Raw genomic sequence first — 15,077 nt, forward strand, 5'->3', positions numbered from 1 at the left:
GTTAAATCTAAGACCTGAAACTATAAAACTACCAGAAGAAAACACTGGAAAAATGCTACAAGACATTGGTCTGGGCCAAGATTTTGTGTGTGTGTGTGTGTGTGTGTGCATGAGTGTGTGTGTAAGACTTCAAAAGCCCAGACAACAAAAGCAAAACTGGACAAACAGGATCATGCTAAGATAAAATGCTTCTGCACAGCAACAGAAACAATAAAGTGAAGAGTCAACCTACAGAATGGGAGAAAATATTTGCAAACTACTCATCTGATAAGGGATTAACAACCAGAATACATAAGGAATTCCAACCACCCAGTGGCAAAACAAAATAAAACAAAAACAAATCCGATCTGATTTAAAAATGGGCAAAAGATTTGAACAGGCATTTCTCAAAAGAAGACATACAAATGGTCAACCGTTACATGAAAAAATGCTCAACATCACTAATCATGAGAGAAATGCAAATCATAATACAATGAGATACGATCTCACCCCAGTTAAATGGCTTTTACCAAAATGATAGGTAATAATGGATGCTGCTGGCAAGGATGCAGAGAAAGGGAACCCACATATGCTGTTGGTAGAAATATAAATTAGTACAGCCACTGTCGGGAACAGTACAGAGATTTTTCAAGAAACTAGAACTAAAAATATAATCCAGCAATTCCACTACAAGGTATATTCCCAAAGAAAATGTGTTGAAGAAATATCTGCACTTCCATGTTTTTTGCAGTACTAACTTACAATAGCCAAAATACAGAATTGACCTAAGTGTCCATTAACAGATTTAAGAATGGTGTATATACACAATAGAATATTATTTGGCTATGAAAAATAATGAAATCATGTCATTTGCAGCAATGTGTACTGAACTGGAGAAGGATATTAAGTGAAATAAGGCAAGCACAGAAAGACAAATATCACATATTCTCACTCATATGTGGGAAATTTTTTTAGTGGATCTCATAAGACCCAATGTTAGATAGATCAGTAGGGTGGATATAGTTTACAATAACCTATTGTATATTTCAAAAGAGCTAGAAGAAAAAATTTCCAATAGTTTTAGCACAAAGAAAAGACAAGTCTTGAAGATGACGGCCATCCCAATTACACTGATTTGATCTTTACAATTTATGTGAATATATTAAATTATCACATGTACCCCCAAATTATGTACATCTCTTATGCATCAATATGAAAAACATAAATGTTTTCTAAGTCTGCCAGATAATCTTAGATAGAAAACAAGATAAAAAATACCATCAAGTATTTTTCCAATCACAATGGCATAAAAAGAGAAATTAGTAACAGGAGGAATTTTGGAAACTCACAAATACTTGAAAATTAATAACATGGTCTTGAACAGCCAATGAGTCAAAGAAGAAATCAAATGAGAAAAAATTTAAATATCTGAAGACAAATGAAAACAGAAACACAACATACTAAAATTTACAGGATGCAGCAAAACCAGTTGTAAGAGGGAAGTTGTTAGAAATAAATGTCTACAGCAGTAAGAAAATCTCAAATAAAGAACTTAACGCTAACCCTCCAGGAACTAGAAAAAGAAGAACAAACTAAGCCCACAATCAATAGTAGGAAAAAATAATAAAGATCAGAGCAGTAATCAATGAAATAGAGACTACAAAGACAACAAAAAGACCAATGGAATTGAGAATTGGTTTTTTGAATAGGTAAACAAAATCAACAAACCTTTAGACAGACAAAAAAAAGAGGACTCAAAATCAGAAATGAAAGAGGAGTTAATAAAACTGATAAGACAGAAATACAAAGGATCATAAGAGACTACCGTGAACAGTTACATGTCAACAAATTGAAATTGTTAAATTCCCAGAAACATACAACCTATCAAGACATAATCAAGAAGAAATAAAAGGTATGAAAAGATGAGTAAAGAGACCAATTCAATACTAAAATATTTCCCCTCAAAAGAAAGGCCTAGGACAGGAGGGCTTCATGGTGGAATTCTGCCAAACATTTCAAAAAGAACTAATACTAATTCTTCTCAAACTCTTCTAAAAAACTGAAGGAGAAATATTTCCAAACTCACTTTATGAGGCCATCATTATTCTGAAACCAAAGCCAAACAAGGACACCACAAGAAAAGAAAATTAGAAGCAAAAATGCCAATGAACACAGATTTTAAAAATCCTCAGTAAAATACTAGCAAACTGAATTTAACAGTATATTAAAAAGGATCATTCACCATGATCAAGTGGGATTTATCTCAGGAATTCAAGGATACGCAAATCAATAAATGTGATGCACCAGATTTATGAGAATAAACAACAAAACCATATGGACATCTGAATATATAAAGATAGGCATTTGACAAAATTCAACATCATTTCATAACAAAAACTCCCAAAAAATTTGGCATAGGAAGAATGTACTTCAACACAATAAAGGCTGAAAATGAAAAGCCCACAGCTAATATACTCAACAGCAAAAAATCAAAAGGTTTTCCTCTAAGATCAGAAATAGGACAAGGATGCCCACTCTTATGCTTCTATTCAATACAGTACTGGAAGTTCTAGACAGAGCAATCAGACAAGAAATAAAAAACCCTCAAATAGGAAAGAAAGAAGTGAAATTGTGTCTGTTTGCTGATGACATAATCTTTAGAAAATCCTCAAAACTCCATCCTAAAACTGTTATAATAAATGAATTCAGTAAAGTTGTAAGGTGCAAAACCAATATACAAAAATCAGCATTTTGTTATACCAACAACAAACTATCTGAAAAAGAAATTAAGAAATCAATCCCATTCATGATAGTAACAAACAATAAAATAAAATAAATTTAACCAAAGGAGGTGAAATATCTGTACAATAAGAACTACAAAACATTGATGAAAAACATGCAAATAATACAAATAAATGGAAAGGCATCCAGTATTTAAAGTTATCACAGTATTTAATTTGTTAAAATGTTCATAGTGCCTGCTATTGTACTACCTGCTATTGTGTCTCAAAGCTTATGTGTTGCTAACTTAATCACCAATGCAACAGTGTTTGAGGTGGGACCTTTATAAGAGGTATCATGAGGGTTGCGCTCTCATTAGTAAATTAGTGATATTAAGTAAGTGGATTCTTATCAGTCACCAAAACTTCTAAAGAAAAAAAGCGTCCAAAAGAAAGTGGATTCCTTATCATGACTGGGTTTATTATAAAAGTAATTTCAACCTTCTCTTGCTCTCATGCCATGTGACACCTTCTGTCATGTTACGACAAAGGTTACGTCCATGTTACAGTCATAACATGTTACAACCACGTTATAACCAAAGGGCTGCAGAAGGCCCTCACCAACTGCAGCCCTTTGGTCTTGGACTTCTCAGCCTCCAGAACAGTGAGCCAATCAACTACTGATCACTATAAATTACCCAGTCTGTGGTATTCCATTGTAGCAGCACAGAACAGACTAAAACACTACCAAAGAGATCTACAAATTCAATGCAATCCCTATCAAAATTCCAATGTCATGCTTCCCAGAAATAGGAAAAAAAATCCTAAAATTTGTATGAAATTACAAACACCTAAATCAGCCCAAGTAATCTTGAGCAAAAAGAACAAAGCTGGAGGCATCACACTATCTGGCTTCAAAATCTATTACAAAGCTATAGTGATCAAAAGAGTAAGGCACAGGTATAAAAATAAACACACTGACCCATGGAACAGAATACAGAGCCGAGAAATAAAATTACATGTTTATCATCAATTGATTTTGAATAAAACTTCCAAGAACACACAATGGAAACAAGACCCTTTCTTCAATAAGTGATGCTTTGAAAAGTAGATATTCACAAGCAGAAAAATGAAGCTGGACCCTTATCCCACATCATATAAAAAAACCAACTCACAATGGATTAAACACTGAAATGTAAGACCCAAAACTATAAAATTATGAGAAGAAAAGTAGGGACGTGCTCTACGACATTGGTCTGCAAAAAGATGTCTTGAATATGACTTCAAAAGTACAGGCAAAAGCAAAAAGAAGTAAGACTGCATCAAACTAAAAAGCTTCTGTACAGCAATGGAAACAACAGAGCAAAGCTTACAATGCATGGACTGGGAGAAAATATTTGCGAACCACAGATATAATCAGGGCCTAAAATCCAAAATAGATAAGAAACTTAACTCAAAAGCAAAAAACCAAATAACCCAATCAAAAAAATGGGCAAAGGACCTAAACAGATACTTTTCAAAAGGTGACTTACAAATGACCAACAGATAGTTGAAAAAATGTTCATCGTCCACGATCATCAGGGAAACGCAAATTTAAACCACAATAAGATATCACTTCACACCTGTTAGAATGGCTATTACCAAAAAGACAAAAGATAAGTGTAGGTGAGAGTGTAGAGAAAAGGGAACCCTTTTGCAAATACAGCTATTATGGAAAACAGGAAGGAGATTCCTCAGAAAACTCAAAATAGACTTACCATATGATTTGGCAATCCCATTTCTGGGTATATACCCAAAGGAATTGAAATTAGTAGCCTGAAGACCTATCTGTACTCTCATGTTCACTGCAGCATTATTCACAATAGCTAAGATATGAAAGCCACCTAGGTGTCCATTATGAGATGAATGGATAAAGAACATATGGTGTATAAACACAATGGAACACCACTCACCCTTAAAAAAAGAGAAAATCCTGTCATTTGCAACAAAATGGATGACCCTAAAGGATATGATGCTAAGCAAAATATGCCAGGAACAAAAAGACAAATACTGCATAATGTCACTTACATATAGAATCTGAAAAAGTTGAACTCTTAGAAGTAAAGAGTAGAATGATAGCTACCAGAGTCTGTGGGAGGGGCAAAGAGGTGCTGTTGATCAAAGAATACATACAAATTTTCAGTTAGGAGGAATACGCTTTAGTGATCTATTACACAGTTGGTGACTATAATAAATAATGCACTGTAGAAAAGCAATCCAAGATGGCCAAATAGGAACAGCTCTGGAATGCAGTTCCCAGCGAGAGCGGTACAGAGGGTGAGTGCTCACCGCATTTTCAAACAGGTTTTCACTGCTCACAGACCAGGAGATTCCCAGCCGAAAAGCACCACAAGTTTTCAGTGCAGCGGTTTCAGCCAGTGCTGTGTCGTCGGTGCACAGAAACTCACACAAGCCAGGATGCCTGGGAGAAAGAGCTGCCCATTCAACTGAAAGGGAGGGGGCTAAGACAGGGAGCCAAGGGATCTGACTCCGCGGGCAGGTACCACCCCCACAAAACAAGCAATCTGAAATGCTCTGGATTGAGAGTTTCACAGCAAGTGCAGCTGGACCCAGGACTATCCAGCTCGGGGGTGCTGGGAGGAAGGGCATCCCCCACTACCGAGGCAGTCCGCCACCACCGAGGCAGCTTACACAGCAGGAGGGCAGAGCCTGCAGCAGCTCAACAATGCCTCTGCTGGCAGACTGTGACTAGACTACTCCGTGCAGGGTAGGGCATCTATAAAAAAAGGCAGCAGCACAATAGGGACTTATAAATAAAGCCAACCTTCCTAGGACAGAGCACCTGGGAAAAGAGGTAGTTATGAGTTCAGCTACAGCAGACTTAAAGGTACCTTTTTTGAACTCTTAGAATTAAAGAGTAGAATGATAGTCACCAGAGTCTGGGGGAGGGACAAAGAGGTGCTGTTGATCAAAGAGTACATACAAATTTTCAGTTAGGAGGAATACGCTTTAGTGATCTATTACACGGTTGGTGACTATAATAAATAACGCACTGTAGAGAAGCAATCCAAGATGGCCAAATAGGAACAGCTCTGCACGAAACAGCGGAGCTCCCAGCAGAGCATCTGAGCTCCTATAAGGGACAGACTGTCTCCTCAAGCAGCTCTCTAACCCCTGTATACCCAAAGAGATGCCTCATAAAGGGGAGCTCAGGCTGACATCTGATGGGTACCCTTCTGGGATGAGAATAGCAGAGGAAGAAACCTGCAGCAACCCTTGCTGTTCTGCAGCCCCCGTGGGCAATCCCCAGGCGAACAGGGTCTGGAGTGGACCTCCAGCAGTCCTGCAGCAGAGGAGCCTGACTGTTAGAAGGAAAACTAAGAAGCAGAAAGAAATAGCTTCAACATCAACAAAAAGGACGTCCACTCAGAGACCCCATTGGAAAGTCACCAACTACAAAGACCACAGGCAGATAATACCACTAACATGAGAACAAACTAGTGCAAAAAGGAGGAAAACACCAAAAACCAGAACGTCTCTCCTCCTTCAAGGGATCACAACTCCTTACCAGCTAGGGATCAAAGATGGATGGAGAATGAATTGGATGAATTGACAGGAACATATTTCAGAAGGTGGGTAATAACAAACTTCTCACAGCTAAAAGAACATGTGCTAACACAATGCAAAGAAACTAAAAACCTAGAAAAAAGGTTACATGAGATGCTAACTAGGATAAATAGCTTAGAGAAGAATATAAACAACTTGATGGAGCTGAAAAACACAGCACAAGAACTTCGCGAAGCATACACAAGTTTCAATACCTGAATCGACCAAGCAGAAGAAAGATTATCAGAGATTGAAGATCAACTCAATGAAATAAAACAAGAAGGCAAGACTAGAGAGAAAAGAGTGAAAAGAAATGAACAAAGCCTCCGAGAAATATGGGATTATGTGAAAAGACCTAATCTACATTTGATACGTGTACCTGAATGTGACAGAGACAATGAATCCAAGCTAAAAAACACTCTTCGTGGTATTATACAGGAGAACTTCCCCAACCTAGCAAGCCAGGCCAACATTCAAGTCCAGGAAATACAGAGAACACCACAAAGATATTCCTCAAGAAGAGCAACCCCAAGGCACATAATCATCAGTTTCACCAGGGTTGAAATGAAGGAAAAAATGCTAAGGGCAGCAAGAGAGAAAGGTTGGGTTACCCACAAAGGAAAGCCCATCAGACTCACAGCAGATCTCTCAGCAGAAACCCTACAAGCCAGAAGAGAGTGGGGGCCAATATTCAACATGCTTAAAGAAAAGAACTTTCAACCTAGAATTTCATATCTAGCCAAACTAAGCTTTGTAAGCAAAGGAGAAAGAAAATCCTTTATGGACAAGCAATTGCTGAGAGATTTTGTCAACATCAGGCCAGTCTCACAAGAGCTCCTGAAAGAAGCACTAAACAAGAAAAGGAACAACCAGTACCAGTCACTCCAAAAATGTACCAAATGGTAAAGCCAATCGACACAATCAAGAAAATGTGTCAACTAACAGGCAAAACAACCAGCTAGCCTCAAAATGGCAGGATCAAATTCACACATAACAATATTAACCTTAAATGTAAATGGACTAAATGCCCCAATCAAAAGACACAGACTGGCAAATTAGATAAACAGTCAAAACCCATCAGTGTGTGCTGTATTCAGGAAATCCATCTTACGTGCAAGGACACACATAGGCTAAAAGTAAAGGGATGGAGGAAGATTTATCAAGCAAACGGAGAGCAAAAAAAAGCAGGAGTTGCAATCCCAGTCTCTGATAAAATGGACTTTAAACCAACAAAGATCAAAAGAGACAAAGAAGGGCATTACATAATGGTAAAAGTATCAATACATCAAGAAGAGCTAACAATCCTAAATATATAAGCACCCAATTTAGGAGCACCCAGGTTCATAAAGCAAATTCTTAATGACCTACAAAGAGACTTAGACTCCCACACAATAATAATGGTAGACTTTAACACCCCACTGTCAATATTAGACAGATCAACAAGACAGAAAATTAACAAGGATATCCAGGACTTGAACACAGATCTGAACCAAGTGTACCTAATAGACATCTACAGAAATCTCCACCCCAAATCCACAGAATATACATTCTTCTCAGCACCGCATGGCACCTACTGTAAAATTGACCACATAATTGGAAGTAAATCACTCCTCAGCAAATGCAAAAGAATTAAATTATAACAGTCTCTCCGACCACAGTGCAATCAAATTAGAACTCAGAATTAAGAAACTAACTCAGAACCACACAACTTCATGAAAACTGAATAACTGGCTCCTGAATGTCAACTGGATAAACAATGAAATGAAGGCAGAAATAAAGATGTTCTTCAAAACCAATGAGAACAAAGACACAACATACCAGAATCTCTGGGACACATTTAAAGCAGTGTCTAGAGGGAAATTTATAGCAATAAATGCCCACCAGAGAAGTGAGGAAAGAGGTAAAATCGACACCCTATTGTCAAAATTGAAAGAGCTAGAGGATCAAGATCAAAAAAACTCAAAAGCTAGCAGAGGACAAGAAATAACTAAGATCAGAGCAGAACTGAAGGAGATATAGACACAACAAATCCTTCAAAAAATCAATAAATTCAGGAGCTGGTTTTTTGAAAAGATCAACCAAATAGACCACTAGACAGATTCATAAAACAGAAAAGGGAGAAGAATCAAAGAGATGCAATAAAAAACGATAAAGGGGATATCACCACAGATTCCACAGAAATACAAATTACAATCAGAGACTACTACAAAGAACTCTATGCACATAAACCAGTAAACCTGGAAGAAATTGATAAATTCCTGGACACTTGCACCCTCCCAAGTCTAAACCAGGAAGAATTTGAAACCCTGAACAGACCAGTAACAATGGCTGAAGTTGAGGCAGCAATTAATAGCCTACCAACCAAAGAAAGTCCAGGACCAGATGGGTTCACAGCTGAATTCTACCAGACATACAAAGAGGAACTGGTACCATTCCTTGTGAAACTATTCTAAACAATACAAAAAGAAGGAAACCTTCCCAAATCATTTTATGAGACCAACATCATACTGATACCAAAACCCAGCAGAGACTCAACAAAAAAAGAAAACTTTAGGCCAATATCCATGATGAACATAGGTGCAAAAATCTGCAATAAAATACTGGCAAACCGATTGCAACAGCACATCAAAAAGCTTGTCCATTATGATCAAGTAGGCTTCATTCCAGGGATGCAAGGCTGGTTCAACATATGCAAGTCTATAAACGTAATCCACCACAAAAACAGAACCAAAGACAAAAACCACATAATTATCTCAATAGATGCAGAGAAGGCCTTTGACAAAATTCAACAGCACTTTATACTAAAAACTCTCAATAAACTAGGTATCGAAGGAACATATCTCAAAATAATAAAAGCTATTTATGCAAAAACTGGAAGCATTCCCTTTGAAATCTGGCACTAGACAAGGATGCCCTCTGTCACCACTCCAATTCCATATAGTATTTGAAGTTCTAGCCACAGCAATTAGGCAAGGAAAAAAGGGTATTCAATTAGGAAAAGAGGAAGTCAAATTGTCTCTATTTGCAGATGACATGATTGAATATTTAGAAGACCCTATCATCTCAGCCCAAAATCTCCTCAAACTGATAAGCAACTTCAGCAAAGTCTCAGGCACAAAATCAATGTGAAGAAATCACAAACATTTCTATATACCAATAGCAGAGCAACAGAGAGCCAAATCATGAGCTAACTCCCATTCAAAATTGCTACAAAGAGAATAAAATACCTAGGAATACAACTAACAAAGGATGTAAAGGACCTCTTCAAGGAGAACTACAAACCACTGCTCAACGAAATAAGAGGACACAAAGCAATGGAGAAATATTCCATGCTTATAGTTAGGAAGAATCAATATTCTGAAAATGTCCATACTGCCCAAAGTAATCTATAGATTCAATGCTAACCCTATCAAGCTACCAATGATCTTCTTCACAGGACTGGAAAAAACCACCTTAAACTTCATATGGAACCAAATGAGAGCCCGCACAGCCAAGACAATCCTAAGCAAAAAGAGTAAAGCCGGAGGCGTCATGCTACCTGATTTCAAACTATACTACAAAGCTACAGTAATCAAAACAGCAAAGTACTGGTACCAAAAGAGAAACATAGAGCAATGCAACAGAACAGAGGCCCTGGAGGCAATGCCACACATCTACAACCATCTGATCTTTGACAAACCTGACAAAAACAAGCAATGGGGAAAGGATTCCCTGTTTTAATAAATGGTGTTGGGAAAACTGGCTAGCAGTGGGCAGAAAGCAGAAACTGGACGCCTTCCTGACACCTTACACTACAATTAACTCCAGATGGATTAAAGACTTAAACATAAGACCTAACACCATAAAAACCCTAGAAGAAAACCTAGGCAAAACCATTCAGGACATAGGCAGAGGCAAGGACTTCATGATCAAAACACCAAAAGCATTGGCAACAAAAGCCAAAATAGACAAATGGGACCTAATCAAACTCCACAGCTTCTGCACAGCAAAAGAAACAGTCATTAGAGTGAATCGGCAACAAACAGAATGGGAAAAAATTTTTGCAGTCTACCATCTGACAAAGGGCTGATATCCAGAATCTACAAAGAACTAAAACAGATGTACAAGAAAAAAACAAACCCATCCAAAAGTGGGAGAAGGACATGAGCACTTTTCAAAAGAAGACATATATGAGGCCAACAAACATATGAAAAAATGCTCATCATCACTGATTATTAGAGAAATGCAAATCAAAACCACATTGAGATACCATCTCACACCAGTTAGAATGGTAAACATTAAAAAATCTGAAGACAACAGATGCTGGAGTGGATGTAGAGAAATAGGAACACTTTACACTGTTGGTGGGAGTGTAAACTAGTTCAACCAGTGTGGAAGACAGACTGGCGCTTCCTCAAGGACCTAGAAATAGAAATTCCATTTGACCCAGCAATCCCATTACTGGGTATACACCCAAACGATGATAAATCATTCTATTATAAGGACACATATACACGTATGTTCATAGCGGCACAGTTTACAATAGCAAAGACCTGGAACCAACCCAAATGCCCATTGACTGGACAGGGAAAATGTGGCACATATACACCATGGAATACTATGCAGCCATAAGAAACGATGAGTTTGTGTCCTTTGTAGGGACATGGATGAACCTGGAAACCATCATTCTCAGCAAACTGACACAAGAACACAAAATCAAACACCACATGTTCTCACTCACAGGCGGGTGTTGAACAATGAGAACACTTGGACACAGGGAGGGGAGCATCACACACTGGGGTCTACTGGGGGGGGCAAGGAAGGGACAGTTGGGGGGTAGTATGGGGAAGTCGGGGAGGGATAACATGGGAGAAATGCCAGATGTAGGTGACGGGGGGATGGAGGCAGCAAACCACATTGCCATGTATGTACCTATGCAACAATCCTGCATGATCTGCACATGTAACCCCAGAACCTAAAGAACAATTAAAACAAACAAACAAACAAAATGCATTATGTTTCAAAATTCCTAAAGGAGTAGATTTAAGTGTTTCACCACAAAAAAAATGTTACGTATATGAGATGATGGTTAGCCTGATTTCATCATTCCTCATTGTAAACATGTATCAAAACATCAAATTGTATCCTGTAAATATATACAATTATTTATCAAATTAAAATAAAATTAAAAACAATCTGCAATAAAAATATCCATCTTACTTGGTTGTGCTCTAGAGTTTCAAAAAGTTGTTCATCAGACTTTAGTAATGGAATGCCTGTTCGATAGTGAACTTCATAAGAAAACTCCATGGTTGCCCAGGTCTGACTGATTTCAGTAATAACCTAGTAATCAACAATACAAATTAATTTATGTGCACAAAAGTTTAATTGAGAATTAACATCTCAGCTATTATCTGGAATTATTTTTTTTTAATTTTCAAAAATGCAAACTGGTATCAAATATTATTGGCTTCAGTTTTTTTCCTCCAAGTAATTCATGGTGATGGGGTTTGAAGAATGAATTTTATCACATCAAAGGAACGAGAATCACACTAATATCAAACATCTATTGTATAAGTTTACCATCCCTAACCAAAATAGAATTTGAGAGCAGGAAGGGACTTAAATGATTACCTAAATATTTGGTAGATATTATTTACAAATTAGCCAGCATGAAATAGGTAATGCCTTAAATGTAAATCTGTCTTTTGTGTGAATCTGGGTAAGTAAATTACCTCTTTATACCTCAGTTTCCCCATCTATAAAATAGAGATACTATTACTTACCTCAGAGGATTAAATGGGTTAACATAAATAAGCACTGAGAGTGGTGCTTGCTACTAAATAAAGGATATGTAAGTATTTTCTGCTATAATCATCATCATCAACAGACCCAATCCTCCTGTTTTACTGGGGCTTAGAATGCTTCTAGTTCCTGTTCATCCCACCCCTAATGAACAGCAAGGAACAAACTGGGACTCATCTCTCCAGCCTCCCAGGACATCAAAAGTACTTTTCTCCAGGTTGGCTTTTATGCAAATACCCAAAATTAGCCGAGTAGAAATGACCCAGCCCTGAGGACACTACCTTCTCAGTCCCCAGCTCTTTCACCGCTTTGTCCACAATCCTTCGGACATCATCTTCCACGCTGTGTAACTGCAGTGCTAACAAATCTGCCAAAGTCGTGGCTTCATTTATTAAAAACTTGACCTGATTAGGGGGGAAAAAAAGGTGGACTTTATATTCCACATATATTCATGGTTCCTTTTGCCTAATGGCTGGTGAAATGAATCTTAAATATACTCAAGTCAGGTGCTGAGTACATCTCTAGTCTTGAAAGGTATGGGCAATCTAAGACATTCCTTTTTAACTCACAATTCCTGCCGGAAGCAAGGGCCACTTTAGTCACGTTTGTGCTACACTACTTTGTTTCACATCTTTCCCTTGTCAGCACATTTTTATCTCCTTTGCCCACAAAACCCATTATTTAAAATTTATTTATTTATTTATTTGCTTTCCAACTCACATATCAGCTCAGCTAAAAACCCATTTTTAAAGAGAATCTCATTGTTCATTTATTTTAATTTGGTTGAAATCCCAGGAATCAAGTAGCAGCTTATTTGTCTTTTCTTCCTAAAGAACCCTACTCACTGAACTTAACTCCCAGCTGCTTCCATGATTTAACCTAGTTTTATCACTAATTTAATCTCAGTTCTTTGGCAAAAAGTACTCTTATTCATAATGTCATTATTCATATTTACCATATGAGATAAATTCTTATTTATTTCCACACTGTCTTGTGACAATTACTCTCCTTCTCTCCTCAATATTTGGTTAAGACATCCTCAGCTCTTAGACATGCCCAAACTCACTCATGTCTCCTGTAAATGAAGAGTAGAGCCAGCCACATGATTGCAGGAAAGCCATTTTCTTTCCTGCTTTTACTAGCAATATCCAGAATCTGCTTCTTGGAAGTGGCCGCCTTCTGCCCCTCCCTACCCTCTAACATTCCTCAGCACCATCCACCCCTCTGCAAAAAAGGACCAAATGCCCTAGTTTGCTAAGGACTGCGGGGTTTCTAGGAAGTGAATTTCAGGGATTTGAGACTTTCACTGCTAAAAGCTGAACTGAAAAGTCGTCAGCAAACGAGATGATTTTACCAGTCTATCTCTGCATCAATTTTGACCTCACTCCAAAGCTGATGGGAGCCTGGGAGCCAGGAGCCAGGAGCCAGGTCTGTCCTTGACAAAGAATGAGCAGAGATGTGTAACAGGTGCCCCCTGATTAGCTGTGCAACTCATGTACTGAATACCAGCCCAGATGACAAATGGAGAAGGAAGCTAGTCTCTGCGCCGCTGTCCTGGGGACAGCCTGGAGGAGGATGCCTTTTTCTAAATTGTCTGCGAGAGCAGATGACTTTTTCTGGCTGGCAAAAAGGCAAAACATAGGCAAGTAGAGGCTACATGAAGCCAAATTTTACTGGCAGAAATATGAGAAAGAGATGGGGAGCAGGGCACATAGTCTACTACACATTCAAAGATTCAATAAAAATTTTCTGAATGTGCAAATTAATCAATTACAAAGGCTAATTAGCCAATGTCTAAAAGACTACGAAAAATACAATAGTGCCAATAGCTTCAGAGACCCATTTACTAAGCACTTACTACACATTAGGTCCTTTACATGTAAAATCATGCATTGCTTAACAATGGGGATATGTTCTAAGGAACATATTGTTAGGTGATTTTTGTCACTGTGTGAACACTATGCAGTGAACTTACACAAACCTAGATAGCATAGCCTACTATGCACCTAGGATATATGGAGTGCAGTAGGCTATCTAGGCCTATGCTCCTAGGCTACATACCTATACAGCACATTACTGTACTCAACACTGCAGGCAATTGTAACACAGTGGTAAGTATCTGTGTACCTAAATATATTTAAGCATCTAAAAGCTACAGTAAAAATACAGTATCTTTTTATGGGACTACTATTGCATATGTGGTCCAGCACTAACTGAAATGTCATGCAGTGCATGAGTATGTGTGTATATATGTGTGTTTTAAATATATGTGTATATATGTGTGCATATCTATATATTTTTATATATTATATATACACATATATGTGTGCATATGTGTGTGTGTGTGTGTGTATAAAATTTCCAATTTGTTCACCCAGTCTGCATGGGAAGTATTGTATTTATTTTATAAAAGAATCAACTGGGATAAAAGGAACAGGTAACTCGCCCCAGATCCCAGAGTTGCTAAGTGTTAGGGTCAGAACCACAAAGCCCAGGCTGTCCCCACGTCTCCACAATGCCCTTGTCCCTGTTTTCCTACTCTGCAACTCCCCTTCACATCCTGAGAGCCTTTCTTCAGTGTCCCCCTCAAACTCTTGATTTGCTTAATGAAAATACATACACTAGACTTCCTTTTACATATTTTAAACTCATAAAGGTCACCTTCCCCCAAAATTAAAGTGTATGGTTGTTACATTTGCTTTTAAATAGATACAGAAAGGGAAGAAACCAGAAGTTCAAGTGGCATGGATACAAGAGAAGTCACTATATCCTGCAACAAAATCAAAATCATCAAAAGACCATGGAAAAATGCACCATTATTAAATGAATTACGGGTGAAAAAGAAATCACAATTTCAGATTCCTTTTCCCTATAAATTCACTTTTATACCTTCTAACCCTTTCCATGGTAAGAGTCTTTGCAGCCATCTGGTGCTCATTAAAATGTTTTCATATTATCTCACTCCTTGCAAGATTCCTCTAATGTATA

General features: G+C 37.8%; 1 protein-coding gene across 1 annotated transcript in view; it reads right to left on the minus strand.

Moving 5' to 3' along the window:
• DNAH11 (dynein axonemal heavy chain 11) overlaps nucleotides 1-15,077 on the minus strand; it is a 407,386-nt gene that overhangs the window by 282,247 nt on the left and 110,062 nt on the right. The window contains exons 24-25 of the mRNA XM_064380322.1: nucleotides 12,371-12,493; nucleotides 11,505-11,627 (exon numbers count right to left, since the gene is read on the minus strand). Of these exons, the coding sequence (XP_064236392.1) occupies nucleotides 11,505-11,627; nucleotides 12,371-12,493 (246 nt within the window). The remainder of the gene's footprint in view (nucleotides 1-11,504; nucleotides 11,628-12,370; nucleotides 12,494-15,077) is intronic.

Source organism: Aotus nancymaae, unplaced genomic scaffold (assembly GCF_030222135.1).
Source record: "Aotus nancymaae isolate 86718 unplaced genomic scaffold, 86718_ANA_hifiasm-v0.15.2.pri h1tg000025l, whole genome shotgun sequence".
In the NCBI taxonomy this organism is placed as follows: Eukaryota; Metazoa; Chordata; class Mammalia; order Primates; family Aotidae; genus Aotus; species Aotus nancymaae.